General features: G+C 34.5%; 2 protein-coding genes across 2 annotated transcripts in view; both read right to left on the bottom strand.

The window, feature by feature from the left end:
• The window catches only part of LOC134841890 (uncharacterized), a 263,656-nt gene that overhangs the window by 163,219 nt on the left and 81,138 nt on the right, over positions 1 to 19,299 (bottom strand). The window lies entirely within an intron of this gene.
• LOC134841889 (leucine-rich repeat-containing protein 45-like) overlaps positions 9,383 to 19,299 on the bottom strand; it is a 449,626-nt gene continuing 439,709 nt past the window's right edge. Inside the window, exons 7-10 of the mRNA XM_063857953.1 lie at positions 16,098 to 16,560; positions 15,591 to 15,714; positions 9,913 to 10,367; positions 9,383 to 9,677 (exon numbers count right to left, since the gene is read on the bottom strand). Of these exons, the coding sequence (XP_063714023.1) occupies positions 9,529 to 9,677; positions 9,913 to 10,367; positions 15,591 to 15,714; positions 16,098 to 16,560 (1,191 nt within the window). The 3' untranslated portion in view covers positions 9,383 to 9,528. The remainder of the gene's footprint in view (positions 9,678 to 9,912; positions 10,368 to 15,590; positions 15,715 to 16,097; positions 16,561 to 19,299) is intronic.

Genomic DNA, 19,299 nt, shown 5'->3' with positions numbered 1-19,299 from the left:
AATTAGTAATGGACGAAAGTTTGTTCAAATATATACACAATATAGCAGAAGTAAACCAGAGTGACCCTTCCGGTCACGTTGCCGTGCACTCTCATCAAACACGGCAAGACTGGGAAAACTCTCATACATTTTATTTACAGCGAAATTTAGTTCACTAATTTATATCTCTATAAAACTGAAAAAATTTTCAAAAAAAAACGCAACTTGACTGCCATCATTGAGTAGTACATGAAGGTCATTCTTAAAAATTTCATCGCCAAACGCTTACGAAACTAAGCTTGTCTCCCCCAAATTTTTTTAAATAGAAAAAATACGAAAATAATGTTCTTTTTTATTGTTAATTCTTTCTCAGATGGTAGAATTGTTATAAAATTGGGCACTATTACGTATTTACACTATATTTGGACTCATTTTCACAGCCTGCCAAACTTCTAGTTGTTACAGCATAAAAACTAAGTCAATGGCAACTGGGGACCTGACTGTTCATTTGATTCAGCCTTTTAACTTATCAGTTCCCAAAACGATTTCATGCACACGCAGATTAAAATTAGGTTAAGATATATTAATAGACAAGATGGTTCAGGAACAAATGATAAAGGATTTAGCATTTCTTTAACTAGGAAATCCGAATCAATAAAAATTTGTCAATTTTACTTGAAATATTTAAAATCAAGCCCATTCTCATACGCTGCCATTTACCAACAAGTAAAATTAAACTTGAACAAGACTGCTCGTATCAGGGCGAAGCCCTGAATATTCCGACTGCCTTTTAAGGTTTATGGAGCAGTAATAATATTAAAAAAAAATTCAATGAAATAAAGCAAAAGGAAAAAAAACTTCTAAAATTTGAAAATTTTCATGAAAATCATCCCCCCACACGCCACATAAAGTACAAAAGGATAAATTTCGCTCCTTGTAACAAACCAATTATGGCAAATAAGCTTCTTTTGGCCAATTTGGAATGATTTCTAAGACGAATTAACTCTCCGCTTACGAAATAATAGCGCGAAATATATCGCGAGTGAATTGTCCCGAATTGGCCAAAATGGCAATCTTTAAACCCCCGTAACTCTACGAAAAATGATCACAGGTGAAAAAACTTTTCAAATTTGAGCTCAGGACAACAATAATTTTCGAATGATATAAAAGATTCAGTCAAAAATGGCTAGTTAAAAAGTCGAAATTTGTCTGAAGAAAAAAAAAACCCCCCCGAGCACAAATATTCCGTTACATTCGTATCGAAAGTCGGACCAATAAAAATGAACGGTAAAAACACAAAAATATGACACAGAGGCGAAGCTGCGCTTCGCAAAAACTAGCGAGAACACGACAAAAAAGCAGCTCTATGAAGTTAAATTAAAAATTTCGAAATGAGCTTCGAATTATCAAAAATTTGATTACCTATCGTATTCGATTTTTCAACTTTAGAGATTTAAAGCCAAACGCACTAACCACTCAGCGACGGACGCTTGTCTGTACCACAAAGCTAGCCACAAACAAAGCAGAGAACAAATGCTATGAAATTTTCAATGCTACAGATCATGATTTGGATTATAGCAAAAACGTCACCAAATGCCAAATGAGCTCTTTAATTTGCGAGTTAGGTGAGAAAAAAGAAGGTACGTACTAATACACTAACGTTCGCTGAAGCTCGCGCTAGTTTAATGAGCAATACTTATCTTGAGAGGCAACAACAAACAAAATTTGAAGAAAAAAAAAACAAAAAAAAACATCTTAGCCAACAAAAAATATTTATTACTGAACATAATTAGCAGTTTTAATCCGATCGTATAAAGTAAGCATGTATCAGAAGCAAGCTGATCGGAGCAGGAGTAGGATATCTTTTCTTAGATTATGTATCGAATAATCGATTTGGAGGCGAACCCTGTGTATTTAATAGGACCCTCTATCGCAAAAGTACGGCTTCCCTACCTAGTAATAAATGAAACCATAAACCGACGAGCTGTGTTTACACAGAGGCGAAGCGCACCTTAGCACCACTTGCAAAGCAATAAAAAAAACTTAGGTCGAAAAAATGAAAAAAAATTATGTAAAACTAGGTCTACCAAAATTTTAAGTTTCGCGATAGAAGTCCATTCCAGGCACAAATACCCGATGTTTAAAAAAATCACACAGGCGAAGCGGAGCTTCGCACCACTTGCGATACAACACAACTATAAAATGTGGCAAATAAAATTAAAAATGTTTAAAACTAGGTGAACCAAAATTTTCGTATAACTCGATGAAGGACACCTAGGGCCCATCTGAAGATGGAAGTACGTTTTTGATGTTTTGAATTTGTTCTACTGATGCGGTACAAAATGCGTAATTTCAAAATCTGGACTTCGCCAAAAACCTTAGTAGGTCATCTACTAAATCAAATCATGATGAATGAAAATTTGAGATTTTGGAATTTTCCCAAAGACATAACGTTTCTCTTACAAAAAAGTAGCCGCTGCTACAGGAAAAAATCGCGCAACCGCTTCTTTCGATTAAACTTTTCATCTCAGATTTCATAGGGTATGTTTTCAAAATTTAAAAAGTTTCTAAAAAACGGTCAAAGTTCAAAAACGTGACTTTCTGAAGCCCGTATTTTTTTTTCTGCTAAAAGCAGGTCGTGGTCGGTAGAATAGGGAAGATTCACAAAATCAGGTTTCTCGATTGAACACTTAACCCGAGAATTGGCACCGCAATTGTCAAAAAAAGTAGAAAAAAAATGCCAAAAAACGGTCGAAATTCTAAAAGTTTTACTTGTTTGAAGATCATATTTTTTTTCAAAAGAAACTGGGCGTAGCAAGTTACAAAGCTTCCAACAACATATTGTGTCAAATAAACCTATGATATCAAGTTTGGCAGAATAGTTATCGAGAAAAGTCCAAAAAACAGTCAAAAAAATTAGATAGCGCAGCCGCTTAGCGGTAAAAGTTTGAGCGCAGCCGCTTACGCAGATGAAATTCACCCAACCTGTAAATTCGATTGAACCCAAAAACCCAGGTTTGGCAGGGTAGTAAGCGCTCAAAAAAAAATTTGACTTTTCGAAGACCCATAATCTCGTGTGTCAAAAAATTAGGCGTAGTCGTGTAAGCAAAGGAGCTTTCCACAACTCATGCTTCGAATTTAATACAACATATCAGAAAAAAATTATGTTTTGGTAAAACTCATAAAAAAGTATAAGCAAACTTCAAAAAATCCAAAAAATGATTTTTTTGAGGACGATAACGACAAAAAATTTTCGTGTAGAAAGTTGGTGAGAGGCCGTTTATGCAGGGAAGCTTACCACTACCCGATATTTCTTTTGGGAGGTTAGTTTTGGGAGATTAGTACTTAATTAGAAAATTAAAAATGAGTTCAAAAATGGTCAAAAACGAAAATTTTCACTTTTCTGAGGGCCATAATTTTAGGTGCGAAAAAATTTAAACGTAGCCGCTGATGAATGCGAGCTATCCAAACCCGCTTTTTCAATTGAAACAAAAACCTCCGGTTTGGTAGGTTAGTTTTTGAGAAAACGAAAAAAGTCAAAAATATGGGTCAAATATTCATATCACAAACTTTTTCAAAGGAATTTGTGGTGAATTAAAAAGAGACCTGTGGGAAAAACAGACACAAAACAAATGTAGGCGGTCTTTTTATGGATACCCTTTTTTGAAAATCGATATCAGGGTTTTGAGAAAAACACTAATTTTTACGCGGAAAGTAATAAAATTTTCCAAAGTGTCTAAAAAAAATAAAAGCCAAATCCCAAACATTTTCAAAATGACTATTTTTGCCGGAAAAGAACTCTAAACTAACATGCGAAGCAATAAACCTGGAATTCAAATTACAAACTGATCAATTTTACGAAGCAGAAACAAGACCGACAATCTTTGACCAGACACCAGTTGAGCCGAAAAAAAAACTGATTTTGTAAAAAGTTCTAACAGAATTCAGGTCCCCATGAAACTACCCTGTGGAAGCACCACCGACCCAGCAGTTAATAGTAAATTAGTATTCACTCAGCTAGTACCCGCTCATAAGTGATTCAACTGATTGTGTTAAACTAGTTGTTAACCCAAAAAAGTCGTGTTTCCCGAAAATAAACGTGTTTCTCAAAATGTCAAGACAATCTGTCTACAAATTTGGCCTTGTCCTGAAAAAGATTTAAAAATGAAAGAAGACAATAACTTTTTGTGCAATCGATTTGTGAGTGCTCGTTTACGCAGAAGAGTTTCGCCAAACCTGTATATTTGTTTGAAGCCATGTTCGGCAGGGTAATTCTCGAGAACATAATTTTTTTCCGTCAAAAAATTTAGGCGTAGTTGAGTATGCAAAGGAGCTTTCCACAACCCGTGCTTCGGATTGAACAGAGCACATCAGAAATGAAAAGGTACGTTTTGGTAAAAAACATAAAAATATCTAAACAGACGCTCAAAAAATTTCCAACAATGGTTTTTCCGAGGACGATAACTTTTTGGTAAAAAATTGGTGAGAAGCCGCTAATCCAAGGAAGCCGCTAATCCCACTACCCGGTAATCGCAAGCTTAACAATATTTGGGGGATTAAAATTTTCGGAGGGGGAAATAATGCAAAAAATTGCTAAAACTTATAAGAAGTTTCAAAAAGCCGTTTTAAATATGGCTTTAGTGATACATATCTAGAAAATATACGTGTTTCTCAAAATTTCAAGACAATCTGTCTACACATTGGCCTTGTCCTGATAAAGATTTAAAAAAAAACTATATCTTGCCTTGCCTTGCGCTGCCCTGACTTTCATTGCTCTGCTCTGTTTTGATTTGGACTGCCCTTGCCTACCTCTCGCCTTGCGCATTCGCAAAAACAAGCGACAAATCCAAAAATTGGATCTGAAAAGTGAACTAAGGTAAAAAAAAGCAAAAAGAAGCTTTGAAAATAAAAATCAACGCCATACTCCGGAATCGGTCTCTCAACCTGTAGATTAAGTGTCTCAGGTACCCGCATCTGCGGTATGTGCACTTGGTTTTTTAGAAACACCAGCCACCAATAAAGCAGATAAACACACGCGATTACTAAAGCTATGCGGCAGAAAAAAGCCAAAACAAATGAGCATTTTTGCGTTTTTATTAGCCAGTTGCTTTGAAAAAAAAGCTAGCTTAAGTCGTACTACTGTAAAAACACTGAAAAAACAAAAGAAAACAATTTAATTTAGGCGTAACGAATTAAAGCTCAGTGAAAGGTCTTTCATTTTCCAAAATTTAGGAGTTTCTTTTTGCAAAATTTACTCTTTTTTGATTGATTGAAAAGTAAAAAAAATGTTCCCGAAACCAAATGAACTTCATTTCGCTTAAAATGGAATCCCAAAACTATACTCTTGGCCAACACTGTAATAAAAACCTTCGACGGAAGCGAAGCGGAACTTTCCGACACTTGCGAGAAAAAAAATTTGACTGAAAAAATATAGTCGGTTCAACTGACAATCAACCAATCTATAAATTAATTTTTGATTTACATACAAACAGATGAAGTGGCAATATTCATGAACTTCATTTTGTGTAAGAGCCGCGAAAAACTTGAAAATGAAAATAAGATTTTCAAAAAGAAAACAATCTATAAAAATGAGGCAGATTTTTGCTGTTTTTCCTGTAAAAATTATGGTGCACATCATCCACACGCACTACTAACTATTTTAAATTTGATAATCACGAAGCAGATAAAACAACGGTTGTACACAACAGCTACAAAAACTGTAAAAAGAATTTGAAGAAAGCTGCAGAAAAGGCAGAGGACAAGAACCAAAAAACTTCAGGATCAACCGAAAAGTTAATTAGATTGTGTAAGCTAAACGCAGACAATTATGTGCAAAATTGCTGTGCAGTGTTTTCAAAAAAATGTTACTACACAGAGGCGAAGCGGAAACACAGACATAAAAAAAAGTCGAAAAAAATTTAAATATTGATAAAAACTAAGGGAAACTAATTTTTAGTTCATCTATAAAAAATTAACAGCTCAGTTAAAGCTGGAGATACATGTTTGATACTGAATGAATTTGCTATACTGATGCGGCAAGAAAAATTAAGTTTCAAAAATCGGATTTGCCCGAAGCCTTAGCTGTTTCTCTTCTAAAGTCAGAGAGAAAAGTAGAAAATTTTGTGATAATCAATTTTTTCATGGAGATAACATTTTACAGAAACATTTTGTAGAAAAAATTGAAGACTCCCCGCTATTGCAGGAACAACTATCGCAACCAGTTCTATCAATTGAACTTTCCATTTCAGATTTGATTGTGCAAACTTTAGGAAAATCAAAAAGTTTCCAAAAAACGGTCTAAGTTCTAAAAACGGTCAAAAGACTTTCCAACACCCATATATTTTTCCGACAAAAAGCAGGTTGAGGCTGCTTAAGCAGTTAAAATTCCCCAATCCTGGTTTCTCGGTTGAACACCTGAGAGTTGGTACGGTAATTTTAGCGTAAATTGAAAAAAATTCCCAAAAAACTGTCGAAGGTTTGAACTGTTTGTAGACCACAATTTTTTTATTAGGCAATCTGGGGACAGCCAGTAGTATAGATACGCTTTCAAAAACCTATGGTTTCGATTAAAACTATGATATAAATTTTGACTGAATACTTAGCGAGAAAATTCCAAAAAACTGTCAACAAATCAAAAATTTGATATTTCCGAGAACCATAGCTTTTTCGAGTGAAAAAACAGGGCGTAGCCGCTTATGCAGAAGAGATTCATGCAGCCTAAAATTTCGATTGAACCCAAAAACTCAGACTTGAGGGTAGCTCTCAAGAAAAGTCAAAAAATTTTGAAACAAAACGGCCGAAAAATCAAAACTTTGACTTTTCCGAGGGCCATTAACTTTTGGTTTCAGAAAAATGTGGGCAGACTCGTATAAGCAAATGAGCCTTCCGCAACTGTTCTTTCAAAAGAAACCAAATCTCAGATCTGACAGGTTAGTTTTCGATATCAGATTTAAGAGGTTATTTTTCGAGAAAAGTCAAAAAGATTCACAAATCGGTCACAATCAAATATTTGGCTAATCCGAGAGCCATAAACTTGTGTAAGAAATGGGCCGTAGCCACTTATGCAGGGAGCTTTTTAAATTGTTCCATTCAATGAAACGAAAAACTCTAAATTGAGAGGGATAGTTTTCGAGAAAACTTAAAAGTATCAAAAATATTGGTCAAATAATCCCCCACAGACTTTTGCGAAGGCTTGAGGCAAAAGGGTCAGGTAAAGAGAAACTCTAGGGGAGTATGCAGGCACACAAGGGATTAGGCGGTCTTTCAAATGGTTCCCCGTTAGAAAAACTAAATAAAACTTGAAAAAAAATCTATAACAAAAAAATTAACAAAGCGATTGGTAAACATACAACCAACTTGAAAAGTGCAGGGGATTGTTAAAATAGTTTTCCTTGAAACGACCCAAAATCAGTTCATTAATTATTTAGGCCGAAAATTTTTTTAAGCGAAGCAAAAAAAACGGAAGATGTAGTCAAGGTAAGTTAAATTACAAATTTTAGGAGTAAATCAATCACTAAAAGCAACAAAAAAATGGACACAGCTAAAACAAAACGCTTCCTAGATGTAACAATAAGGCTAATAACAGATAGGTCGACAGACAAGTAATTGGTTGACAATTTTATTTGAAACCGAATATTTCCACTTCATAAAAAAACAGGTTCTGGTCAGGTTTAAGCCCAGGACCTTTGCCGTTCCAGGCATATTCGTTACCTCCAGGCTTAATTGGCCGGGAACGCATAGAAGTTTGAATTCACTACGAAACATGATACACGTGACTCTATTAAACAAGTTGAATCACTGGCAAAAAATTGTTAGTTTAAGCCAAAAAAACGCAACTCACCTTCAAAAAATCACTTGATGAAACTTACCTTCGAAAAATTACTGAGCTCTATAAAATGCATCAAACTGAACTGCGAAAAATTAAGTCGAAAAAAATTAATCCGAACGCGACGAAGTCGAAAACATATAGCCAACAAACAGTAGGACAATTCTAAAGAACAAAGAAACCAAAGGATTGCATGAAAAAGTTTCAAATTTTTCAAGTTTCCAGCTCGAACACAAACTATATCGTATCACAGCTTTTCGAATTTCAAGATATAATTTACTGAGCATTCAAGAATAAGGATGAGCATATTTTACTAACGTTTACTGAGCATTCAAGAATTAGACTGTTGACAAAAAAAATAGGACGCACATGTATATTCAGGACGACACAAAACAAATTCTGTTATTTACGTGAAAAAGTCTAGTAACCAGTTGCAACATCCTTGATTATGCAAACATAGCCAAGCGAAGATTGAAAAAGAGTAATGCACGCAATGTAACAAAAAAAACGACACTGACTTTGAAAAAATCTCAACTTTCGATTTTCAACGGAAAAAAAATAGATTCCCTTCAAACTTTTTGAATTTCTAGAAATATTTCTGCTTGGCGCTTTTATGACAACATTAACCCAATTTGAGAAAACTGGAACAACACTTGAAACTTTCATTTTGCTGGGAAATCTGATAATTAATTTCCATTCTCAAAATCAGATGTCGATCAGCAAGACCTATATAAGAGTCTTTAATACGTTCATTACTCTTGAAAATAATAATACATCTTGAAAAATACGATAAAACCAAATTTCAACAAGGATAGCCGGTTACTGGGCAAGTAACACGGAATGTTCCGACCATAGTCTTCAGACAACTACGGTTACGAAAACTTTCTTCCAAATGAATGTTGTTTTTTCTGCTTGGTGATAAAAGGATCTGACGTAAAATTTTTTTTGACATATTAGACAATCATACTAATATGGGCAAATTGGACAAAAATTTTTAAGAAATGACTAGAAAATCTTTTAAAAAATTATTGTTTTTTAAGTTTTTGTTTCCAAAATGAAGCTAAAAAACTCAAAAACTAGTTTTATTTTTTGAAATTAAGTTTCAAGCCCTTAAATTAGGCATTATTCAGCTTGAAAGTCTGCTCGCTTGCTTTATTCGCTCGAATTGAGACAAAAAAATCAAACTTCAAACCGGTTTTTCTCAAAATTAGGTACTTTTTGGAAATTTTTTATTGTGGTTCAAATTACCACTGAACAGGCTTTTATATGGTATATCACTCAACCCAGTCCGATCATTATTTGTGGTAACTGATTTTGCGTGGAGAAACAAAAAGCAAAAAAAACTATAACACCCGAATACAAAGTTCTTACCCATTTTCAATGGTCGGAGCAATTAGAGCGCTGCAGATATTGCGCTGCCCTCAACAAGGCTCGACGAAGATTTCGGTCGCCAACAATGAGTTCATACTGAGTGCCATCTAGAAGGAGTAGTGTGAACAGTACATCTCCAAAACTTTGGTCTGCTTTTGCTTCCTCACCTTTCCATGCCTTACGACGCTTAACTTCAACTTTCAGGTAGTAGAATTTATTAACTGAAACAAACAATTTACAATTAAAGCTTTATACACTGTAGTCTACAGCTATCAATATGCACAAACAAATATACAGGCTTAGATGGAAGTTTCATTTTTCCTGACAAACTGGTTGTTCTCTTTTCTTTTACTCTAACTGGCTTTTGGCGTGGTCTGGCAATAATTCTGGATGGCAGATTGCAGCAAAGTTACTCGCTGTCTTTCGTCGTCCTTCATTCTTCCTATTTCAAATTCTAGAGCTGATACTTGGCTTTGAAGGTTTGTGATTTCGTCGGATTTTTCTGAAACAGTAACAAAGAAATCAAGCGTCAACAAAGGATATTAAAACGAAGACAGATCTAAGTCCCGAGTCCATGGTTTAGATGTTCGAGAAAAAATGCAGGTTTTTTTGTTTTTGATCAAAAAATTGAAAGTTGGCGTTTAAGTTTGCACCAATAATTAGTAATTTGACTGCTTATCGATAACCAAAATCCAATCTCCACTCCCCTTCTGGACCATTAAACTCATTCTGTTTACCTTTCATTTTCTTTTCCAGTGCAGTGTTTTGATGTTTGACTTCTTGATACGACGAATTCTCACTTTCCAGCCTAACAATCTGATTGGCGAACTCAGTCTTAGTCTTCATAACTGCCACATTAACCTCTGTCGCCTTATTCGCCACCTCCTGTGTTAGCTCTTCAATGCGTCTTTTCAGTGACTCATTTTCCAACGTCAGCGTATTAACATTTGACTGCAACTGGTTAGCTAAACTAGTTTGTTGGTTAGCATAACTAACTGCGTCTTCTTTCGACTTATTGGCCAATCTCAGTTTGTCTTCCAGCTGTCGGTATTTCTGCTCTTCTTCTAAACGGACCTTCTGACGGTTTTCGGCCAGCTGGTCTTCGAATGCGACTCTGTCCTGTACTGATTGCGATTTGACTCTGCTCAACTCGTCTTCAGCAACCGTTTTCTGCTGCTCCAACTTTGAAACTCTGAAATTTCAACATCTGAATTAATTTTCAACTATTTTTTTCGCAATTCTTAGGGAAATCAATAATTACCAATACCTTTAAAAATATTTTAAGTATGAAACAGGAATTACAAATTGCAGAATAATTAAATTCATTGTTTCTCATCATGTCAATTGTGAAGTTCGTATCATTTAGTGGGAAAAACGGATAAATTCAGACCAGTTTTTCTCGGCACTGAAATAATTTTATTTTTATTTTTTGGGATTCCAAAACATAGCCAACAGGAAAAAAGTCAATGAGCTCAATTGAACAGAAAAAAAATACCGACTTGTTTTTTTGAAGAAAAAAAACTCAATTTTTGAATTTCAAAGAAAAAAAATAGATGCCCTTAAAGCTTTTTGAATTCTAGAACAATTTATGGTTGAAACTTTTTTTTATTAAAGTAACGCAATTTAAGAAAACTAGATCAAAAGTAATTTTTAGATTCCGCAGGGAAATCTGAATATGAAATTCTACTTTCGAAACTAGATGTCGATCACGTTTTTCGTGACCATTACACTTTTGCTATTCGACAATGGAGTTTGCCTTCCTCTTAAAAAAGGTATTGAACCGAGCTTAAAAAGAAATCAAAATTCAAACCGCGAAAAAGTAAATTTGATCCTGAACAAATTGTAAGACTTTTCCTTTAAAAAACAAAAAAATCACCAGCAAGAAATTCATCGATCGACTCTTAATCAAGACTAATAGGGCTTTAATATGAATATGATACCACACTTGTCACCCCTCCCTCCTACAAGCTATTCTCGAGGTACATAAAGCTGGGCGGAAAAATCAAGCTCATGAAAAGCTCCTTCTCTTGACTGAGGTGAAAAATTACAATCTCATAACAAAGATGAAAAAGATAACACAAAAAGTCAATTGTAATACAAAAAAAAAATCGTGGTTCAAACATTCCAAAATAGCAAAAAGCTTTGCAAAACCATTAGAAACAAATTAACTGTCAGCCAATCAGGAGCATGGGAATATGTCTACATTAATTATTTCCTTATAATTAAACGCTAAATTTACACAGAGGCGAAGCGGACCTCGCATCACTTGCGATACAACAAAAACATGAAAAACGTTTTTTTTAAAAAAATGAAAAATGTTAAGAAAACTGGGTCTACCAAAATTTAAGTTTTCTTTAAAAATTTAAAAATCATAGTCTCGATAAAAGTTCATTTTATAGACATTTGAATATCGAATTAGCCTCAGAAAGAAACTTACAAAGAGAAAACAAAGCCTCAAATCTTTGAGCGGATACAAGTTTTGAGCGGATGTTGCAACTAAACCGACAAAACTTGGGCAGATAAACGAAAGTCGGATAATTACGAAACTCCGACAATACAATTTTACCGAAAAATTTCAATTGCATACATACCGAAAAAACAAGGTCCGGATGAGACCTAAGCCCCTGAAATTTAGGGAGCAAAGAGGACGGCGTTACCTCTAGGCCGAGTGGGAACAAACCTGGAAGTTCTTAACTTTCAACACAGGCGAAGTTGCACAAGAAAAAATATGATCGATAACGCTACTGGGAAAAACTGAATGAGTGAATCTTTAAGTCTACAAAACTTCTTTAGTGACGCACGCCAATTATGATTCTACATAATTGCTGAGTGACGCAAGCCAATTATGATACAATAGCAGTACCAGCCAATTTAAAAAAGAAGAAACTTACCAACTAACGCGCCTCAATTTAAAGAGCGGACGCATTTAAACTAGTATACGAAAAAGGTCATTAAAAATATCCGACCCTGCCCAGGTTCGAAACCTCTTACTTTGTCGCGGGTCTCCTTTCCTACCTCTACGCTACAGATCCATGATACCTTGAAGCTTAAGTGCTATTTGTAATATAATATTATGTGTTAATATCTTTACCATTGGCTGTACTTAATAGCTGGTTATAGATCAAAATGAACACTTTCAAAATGAACACATTTTGTCGCAACAATATTTGCGTCACAACAATTGAGGCTTAGGTTGGAAAAAGAGAGTTCATACTATCACGCAAGATTTGCTTGTGTAATAATAAAGACAGTAAGATTTGTAGAAGTTGTTTACGGGGAAAAATGTGTTCCTGATTACAAGACACTTGCTTTCGTGAGTGTAAAAAAACTTAAATGACAAAACGGTACTTCAGTAAACTAGAATCAAATTATTGAAACAATTATCACAAAAACAACCGATTTGCAGGAAATCTTCAATTGAAGACAAACAAATTACAGTATTGCAACATATACGACAAAATTTGTGCGCACTATAAAAATACATGATAACCATAGAAGAAAATCAGAAGATGCCGGTTATTTAAAAAATGAAAGCCTCAATACTATCAAAAATTCAAACGGAGGTCTGTTACACGCTAGTATGAATGAAACGCTTCAAAAATAGATTAATAAATCTTGTTTGAATTTTTTTGATAGTATTGAGGCTTTCATTTTTTAAATAACCGGCAACAGACCTCCGTGGCTTCGAATTATTAAGAACTCTATAGAAAACTGCACATACAGGAAATAAAATCTGAAATCTTTTGAGTGTACTCTGACAGCACCCGATTACAGGGTTGGAAATTTCATATTTTGTGAAACTTCAAACTTAAGTTTTCATTTTTTTTTTTACAAAAACCATAAAAAATGTCATATCTCAAAAACTACAAAAAATTTGAGCAGTCCAGTTCCACCATATTTTGATTTAAAAAAACCAAACACTTTATAAATTAGTTTTTGATCAAAATATGGTGGGTGAAGACCTGAGACATGCATAAACGTGCGTTTCAGGCGGAGGCAAGATTCACAACCCCTGAAAGTACTTTGACTGCGACTAACTGCAGGGTTCTGAATTTCAACTTTTGAAGAAAAAAAAATTAAATATGTTTTCTGAAAAAATTTTCGAAAAAATCACAAAAAACGTCACATCTTAAAAACTACAAGGACTTGAGCAGTCATATTTCGAGGTAAATAACTTGACGCAAAATTTGCAACTTGGAGCTCCTGAGAGTACACTCACAGTACCCAACAATAAGCTTGGGAGTTTCAAATTTTCAGAATTATTAAAATCTGAAGTTAATGTTTTCTGAAAAAAAATGAAAAAATCATAAAAAACCATATCTCGAAAACCAGAAGAATTTGAGCAGTCATACTTGAACACCACATTTGCAATCTTTTAAGGTACCCTGACGGCAAGCCACTATTCAGTTGAGAATTTCAATTTGGGTTAGTTTTCTTATATCTAAATCTTTTGGGGAAAAATGGAAAAAAATCATAAAACACGTCTATCTCGAGAACTACAAGGTTTTGAGCCTTCATATTTGGAGGCAAGAACTACTACCCTTGAGAGTACTCTGAAAGTACCCAATTGCAGGGTTGAGAAATTCAAATTTTGTGAAATACTTCGTAGTTACGGTTTTCTGAAAAATTTTGAAAAACCACATAAATTGTCGCATCTCGTACACTAAAAGGATTTGGGCATTCATAATTGGAGGTCGAATTCGCAACCCTGGAGAACCCTGATAGCATTCCACTATTATGCTGCTTAATTTAAACTCGGTTAGATAAACACTGAATTCAGCTGGAAAATCGAAGAAAAATCTTAACCATTGCAATAAACGATACAACTTTAAGTGAAAAAATTCTTTCGTTAAACATGCCAAAATAATGCGTTGAAAACGCTTAAACGTGGCGAGATAGTGAAGCCTGCGTTTAAATATATAATAGAGCGAATTTAAAAAAAAATTGGATATGCCATCATCTTCACTTGCTTTAATATGAAATCGGTGAAACCTGACGAAAATTAGGGCCTGATACTAAACATATGAAAACGAGGACGTGTAACTAACCAAAGCCATGCAGCCAAAAAACTGATATCTACTTCAATATTGTTTTTTTAACGTTTTTTGTTGTATTTAAAACATGTAACTAAATACAATGCCCAAAATTGAATTAAAAAAGTTCTCAAAGTTGAAAAAAAATTCCGATTAGCCTATTGAAATGCAAGCCCGAAAAAAATCAATTAACTTCTGAAAACTCAAACTGAGATGCTATAAGACTAGTATGACTAAGGTTAAGATAAACAAGACAATCAATTTTAGACATCTTTGAACAAAATTTTTACAGAAAAACTTGGTACCCGATTGCAATACCCTTGCTTTTCGCAAAGGTAAAAAGTCGGAAGCTTCAAAACATATGCCAAAAACCTGGGCAAATGAAGCCCTGCTTTGCATACGAACCGCCATTGAAAGACGGCAACTAAGCCGAAAAATATGGATTAGAGTACATTGAAGCAGAAAATCGGGTCATTTTTTTCAAACAATAAAATTGCAATAATTCTTTGCAGCAAACACAGTGGGAAAACGTCAAAAAGCACTAAAAAGGCAAAAACAAAGTGAAACAAGAAAAAAATTTAAGGTTTGAAAAAATTTGCCGCAATCGAACCTCCCACCTTGAGTCTCACAAACTATCATGTGAATCGTCACCCATAAAGCCACGATCTCTTAATAATTAACTAACACTATCCATCAACAAAGCAGATCCAAGAGTTTGCCTCAAAAAAGAAATGAAGTGAACTTCAAAAAAATCAAAAGTCAAATCGCGAAAAATCAAATTTTAGCGTGAATCAATTTACTGAGAGAAAAATACTAACAAAATCATCAAGACTACGTTCATTGACTCTTAATAAAAACTAATGTTCCGGACTTGTTTCTCCGACATGTAGACTAGGAGTCTCACGTCCTCTCATCTGCACCACGGTCGCTACTAAGTTTACTAACACTAGCCACCAATGAAGCAACAACAGATGCTATTCAATTGCCAATGGTTTTAAATATACTAAGTGCCACCACATTTTATTTGCTAGTTGCGTTGGAAAAAATTGCTTCGCATTATTACGCTACGCTTTGCATGTTTAAATAAAAGTCGAGACACGAAATAAGAACGATTTTAAAAAGCGTCACCCACGAATTTGTTCAAAACTTTCAGCGCATTCACTTCTACTATATAAAAAACCAAATTTACATTTAAACCGAAAACAAGTTTTGTCTGCTAATTTGTCTCGTCAACCCAATTTCAGAAAAAAGCATTGTCCAATTTCATTCATTTTGTCCGAATAATTTAAATCAGCACTGTATATGTTCAATAATTTATGCTCAAAGACAGGTTGCCAGCTTAAAGTAAATTATTTTGAATTTAAAATCCTGTCGCTATTTACCTGTCTTTGAGGTGTCTGCAGTTCTCTTCGTGTTCCTGCTTCAATTTGAACATCTCCCTCTCTGTACTGTCCTCGCAGTCTCTGATGGCCTCGCGACACTTCTGTTTCTCAACTGACAATTGCTCTAAACAGAAAAACAAGATGTTGACCTATCGACCAAGCGAACATATTTGATATACCAGAAAAATAAAACAGCGTACTCATAATAAGGATGGCTCCTATGTTTAGTTCTTGTTTCTGCGAATTTTAAGGAACGGTACAAAACCGTGCCTGCTCATTTGTCACACACATGTGTCCCGAATTTGTCCGGCTTGGTCTAGTGATTTTTACGGAATTCAACTTACGAGCATAACAAACAAAGAACATAGTCAACAGCCATGCATCGAAAAAGAACTTTAAAAATTGCGTCGAAGATAAGGATAGCTGGTTGGACGTAAAGATCCGGTGGTTGGCGTAAAGTTATTACAAGATATTAGATTAAATATTGATTTCCAGAGACAAACATACCATCAAGTTGTACTGCCTTGATTTTCATTTCTGTCTGCATCTTTGACACGGCGTCATTCGCTTCCCTTAATTGAACCTCCAAATTGTCGTTCTTGCGGTTCAAATCTGCAATCTTTATTTCATAATTTGACATCTCAGCTTTGTTTCTCGTCAACTCTTTCACTAGTCGCTGTTCTTGGTCACTTCGCTCTTCTCGTTCCAGTTGCAGATCAGAGTGAAACCGACTCAAGCTTTCTTTCGACTCTACTTGAGCACGGTCCAACAGTTGTTTATATTCCTCTATTCGCTGATTGGCCAGCGCCAGCTCTGATTCGACCAATCGCAGCTTAGATACAGCTTGAGTATAATGAGTCTTTCGCTCTGCTAAAGCTTCTTGCAATCGCCCAACTTTGTTTGCCAATTCTCCACAGTCTTTTTTGTACTTTGTTTCGCCTTTTTCAACTTTTCCCAGGAGTTGTTTCAACTGCCAATAAAAGCAAAACATTAACATTGTTAACAGATGGTTGGGAAAGTGTAAAAGAACCCAAGAAAACCTACAGAACTTGATTAAAAAATTGTTGAACTTTTTTTAACTTTCGATTTTCAACAGAAAAATTAAATAACGTTTGAGCTCTTTGAACATCAAGAAATTTTTATGATTGACTTTTTCCGTAAATTTATCCTTCTTAGAGAAAACTAGATCAATTGGTAACTTCGCTGGGAATTCAAAAAAACAAAGTTCATTTTTGAAACTAGAACTTGATCACACTTTTTGTGGCCATTAAAACTTTGATGTTCCATAGTGGAGCTTGCTTTCTTTTCAACAGAAAAATGAGCTGAACTTCAAAAGAAATCGTTAGTCAAACCGCGAAAAATCAAAATTGAGCATGAAAAAATTTTAGAACATTTTCCTGATAAAAAAATCAGTAAGACCTAAAGACCTATATAAGAGTCTTGACTACGTTCATTACTCTTGAAAGTAATAATACATCTTGAAAAATACGATAAAACCAAATTTCAACCAGGATAGCCGGTTACTGTGCAAGTAGCACGGAATGTTCCGACCATAGTCTTTAGAAAACTACGGTTACGAAAACTTTTTTTCCAAATTAGTGTAGTTTTTCTGCTTGGTGATAAAAAGATCTGACTTTCGATTTTCAACAGAAAAATTAAATAACGTTTGAGTTCTTTGAACCAAGAAATTTTTATGATTGACTTTTTCCGTTAAGTTATCCTATTTAGAGAAAACTAGATCAATTGATAATTTCGCTCGGATCACACATTTTATTGACATTAAAGCTTTGCTCTTTCATAGTGGAGCTCGCTCTTTTCAATGGGAAAATGAGCTGAACTTCAAAAGAAATCGAAAGTCAAACCGCGGAAATTCAAATTGGAGCGCGAACAAATAAAGAGTCTTCACTACTTTCATCAAGACTAAATACAAAAAAAAAACGGAATGCTAAAACGATATCAGCTAGACTTGTAGAAAAAACTATAATTATGAATGAGAAGTCGAAAACTATTTTTAAAAGAAACACAAAAAATGATCATTTTATTTAAAATTAGGATATAGAAAAAAGGAATTAGAATATATTTTATAAAATAAATTAAGATATGTACAAGGAAAACCGCCGAAAATGATCTTGCAGAATGATAAACTCTTACACAATACAGTCTAGAAAGCAATGAAACAACTCAAACACATGCAATTGTTGACAAAAAATAATAATTTGAAAAATGACTAAAAAGCTTAAACTCAGTATATGCTCAATTTCGAAACAAATATAATCGCTCAACAAATAAAAAATACTTCAATTGCACATTACTTTTGTAAACCGAACGGAACAACTTAAAAATTCAGATATACACAAAGAGGAAGCGGAGCTTCGCGCCACTTGCGATACAACACAAATGTAAAACGTAAGAAAAAGAATTTAAAATGTTTAAAAACAAGGTCCAACAAGACTCAACAGAAGTAACTTTCTGAAGACTTTGTAGAAGTTCATTTTATAGACATTTGAATATCGAATTAGCAGCAGAACGAAACTTACGAAGAGGAAAAAAGCCGACAATCTTTGAGCAGACACAAGTGAAACCGAAGAACAGTTAATAAATTAAGAAAAATCAAAATTTTTCAAGTCCGACTGAACCTACATTGAACAACACTTGCACAATAATTTTTGTGAGTTATGATTGAGGAGTTGTGAAAAAATTACAACTACGGGAGTCAAACCTCAGTCCTCTGACATCTAATAACTAAAGTCGACTGCCGTTCAGACCAGTGACATAGAAACCAACGTTTATTTACGAATTGGGTTGGAAAAAAGTAGAGTTCCTATTTTTATATTAAAACAAAGAGGCGAAGAGGAGCTTCCACGACTTTCGATACAACACAATCATAAAAAAGCATGTCAAAAAATGAAAAAATTTGAAAGACACCTAGGGCCCGGCTAAAGCTGGAGTAGCGTACTTGATATTGAAAGAATTTGCGATAAGGATGCGGCACGAAAAGGGTGAAAAAATTTTGAGATTATCAGTTTTCCCAGTAAGATATCTTTCTCTTATAAAAAATTAAGAAGTCGCGGCTTCAGCAAGATCAATTATTGCAACCGGTTCCAATTGAACTTTTCATCTCAGATTTGAATTTGTCAATTTCAAGAAAAATCAAACGTTTCGAAAACTGGTTAAAGAAATTCCAAACCCATAACTTTTTAAAGAAAACTACCAAAACCGAGTTTCTCGATTGAACACAACATGTTCTTGACATTTCTGAGAATCATAGCTTTCCGAGTAAAAAACAATAGGGCAAAGCCGCGTAAGCAGGAGGGATTTACGCAAACTGTGATTTCGATTGAGCCCAAGATCTCAGATCTGGGAGTGTAGTTCTCGAAATTTTCAAAAAAAAACAACCAAAAATTTCTACCTTTCCTAAGGCAATAACTTTATGTGTACAAATTTTTGTGGGTGCCGCTAACTCAAGGGACCTTCTTAGTACCCATTATCTCCATTAAACCCTAAATATCTGATTTTGAGAAAAAGTAAAATTTTCCAATGAAACTTGGAAAAAAATTTTCATAACGAAAACAAAGAGATTTAAAAAAAGCGATTGTGAAACATACAACCAACTTGGAAAGTGTGGAGGGGAGTGTTAAAAATGTGTTTTCCTCGAAACGATCCAAAATTAGGTCATTAAGCCGATAAAAATTAGGCAGAAATAAATTTG

The sequence above is a fragment of the Symsagittifera roscoffensis genome, chromosome 3 (genome assembly GCF_963678635.1).
Source record: "Symsagittifera roscoffensis chromosome 3, txSymRosc1.1, whole genome shotgun sequence".
NCBI classification, from domain to species: Eukaryota; Metazoa; Xenacoelomorpha; order Acoela; family Convolutidae; genus Symsagittifera; species Symsagittifera roscoffensis.
This window is presented reverse-complemented; position numbering and strand designations above follow the sequence as displayed.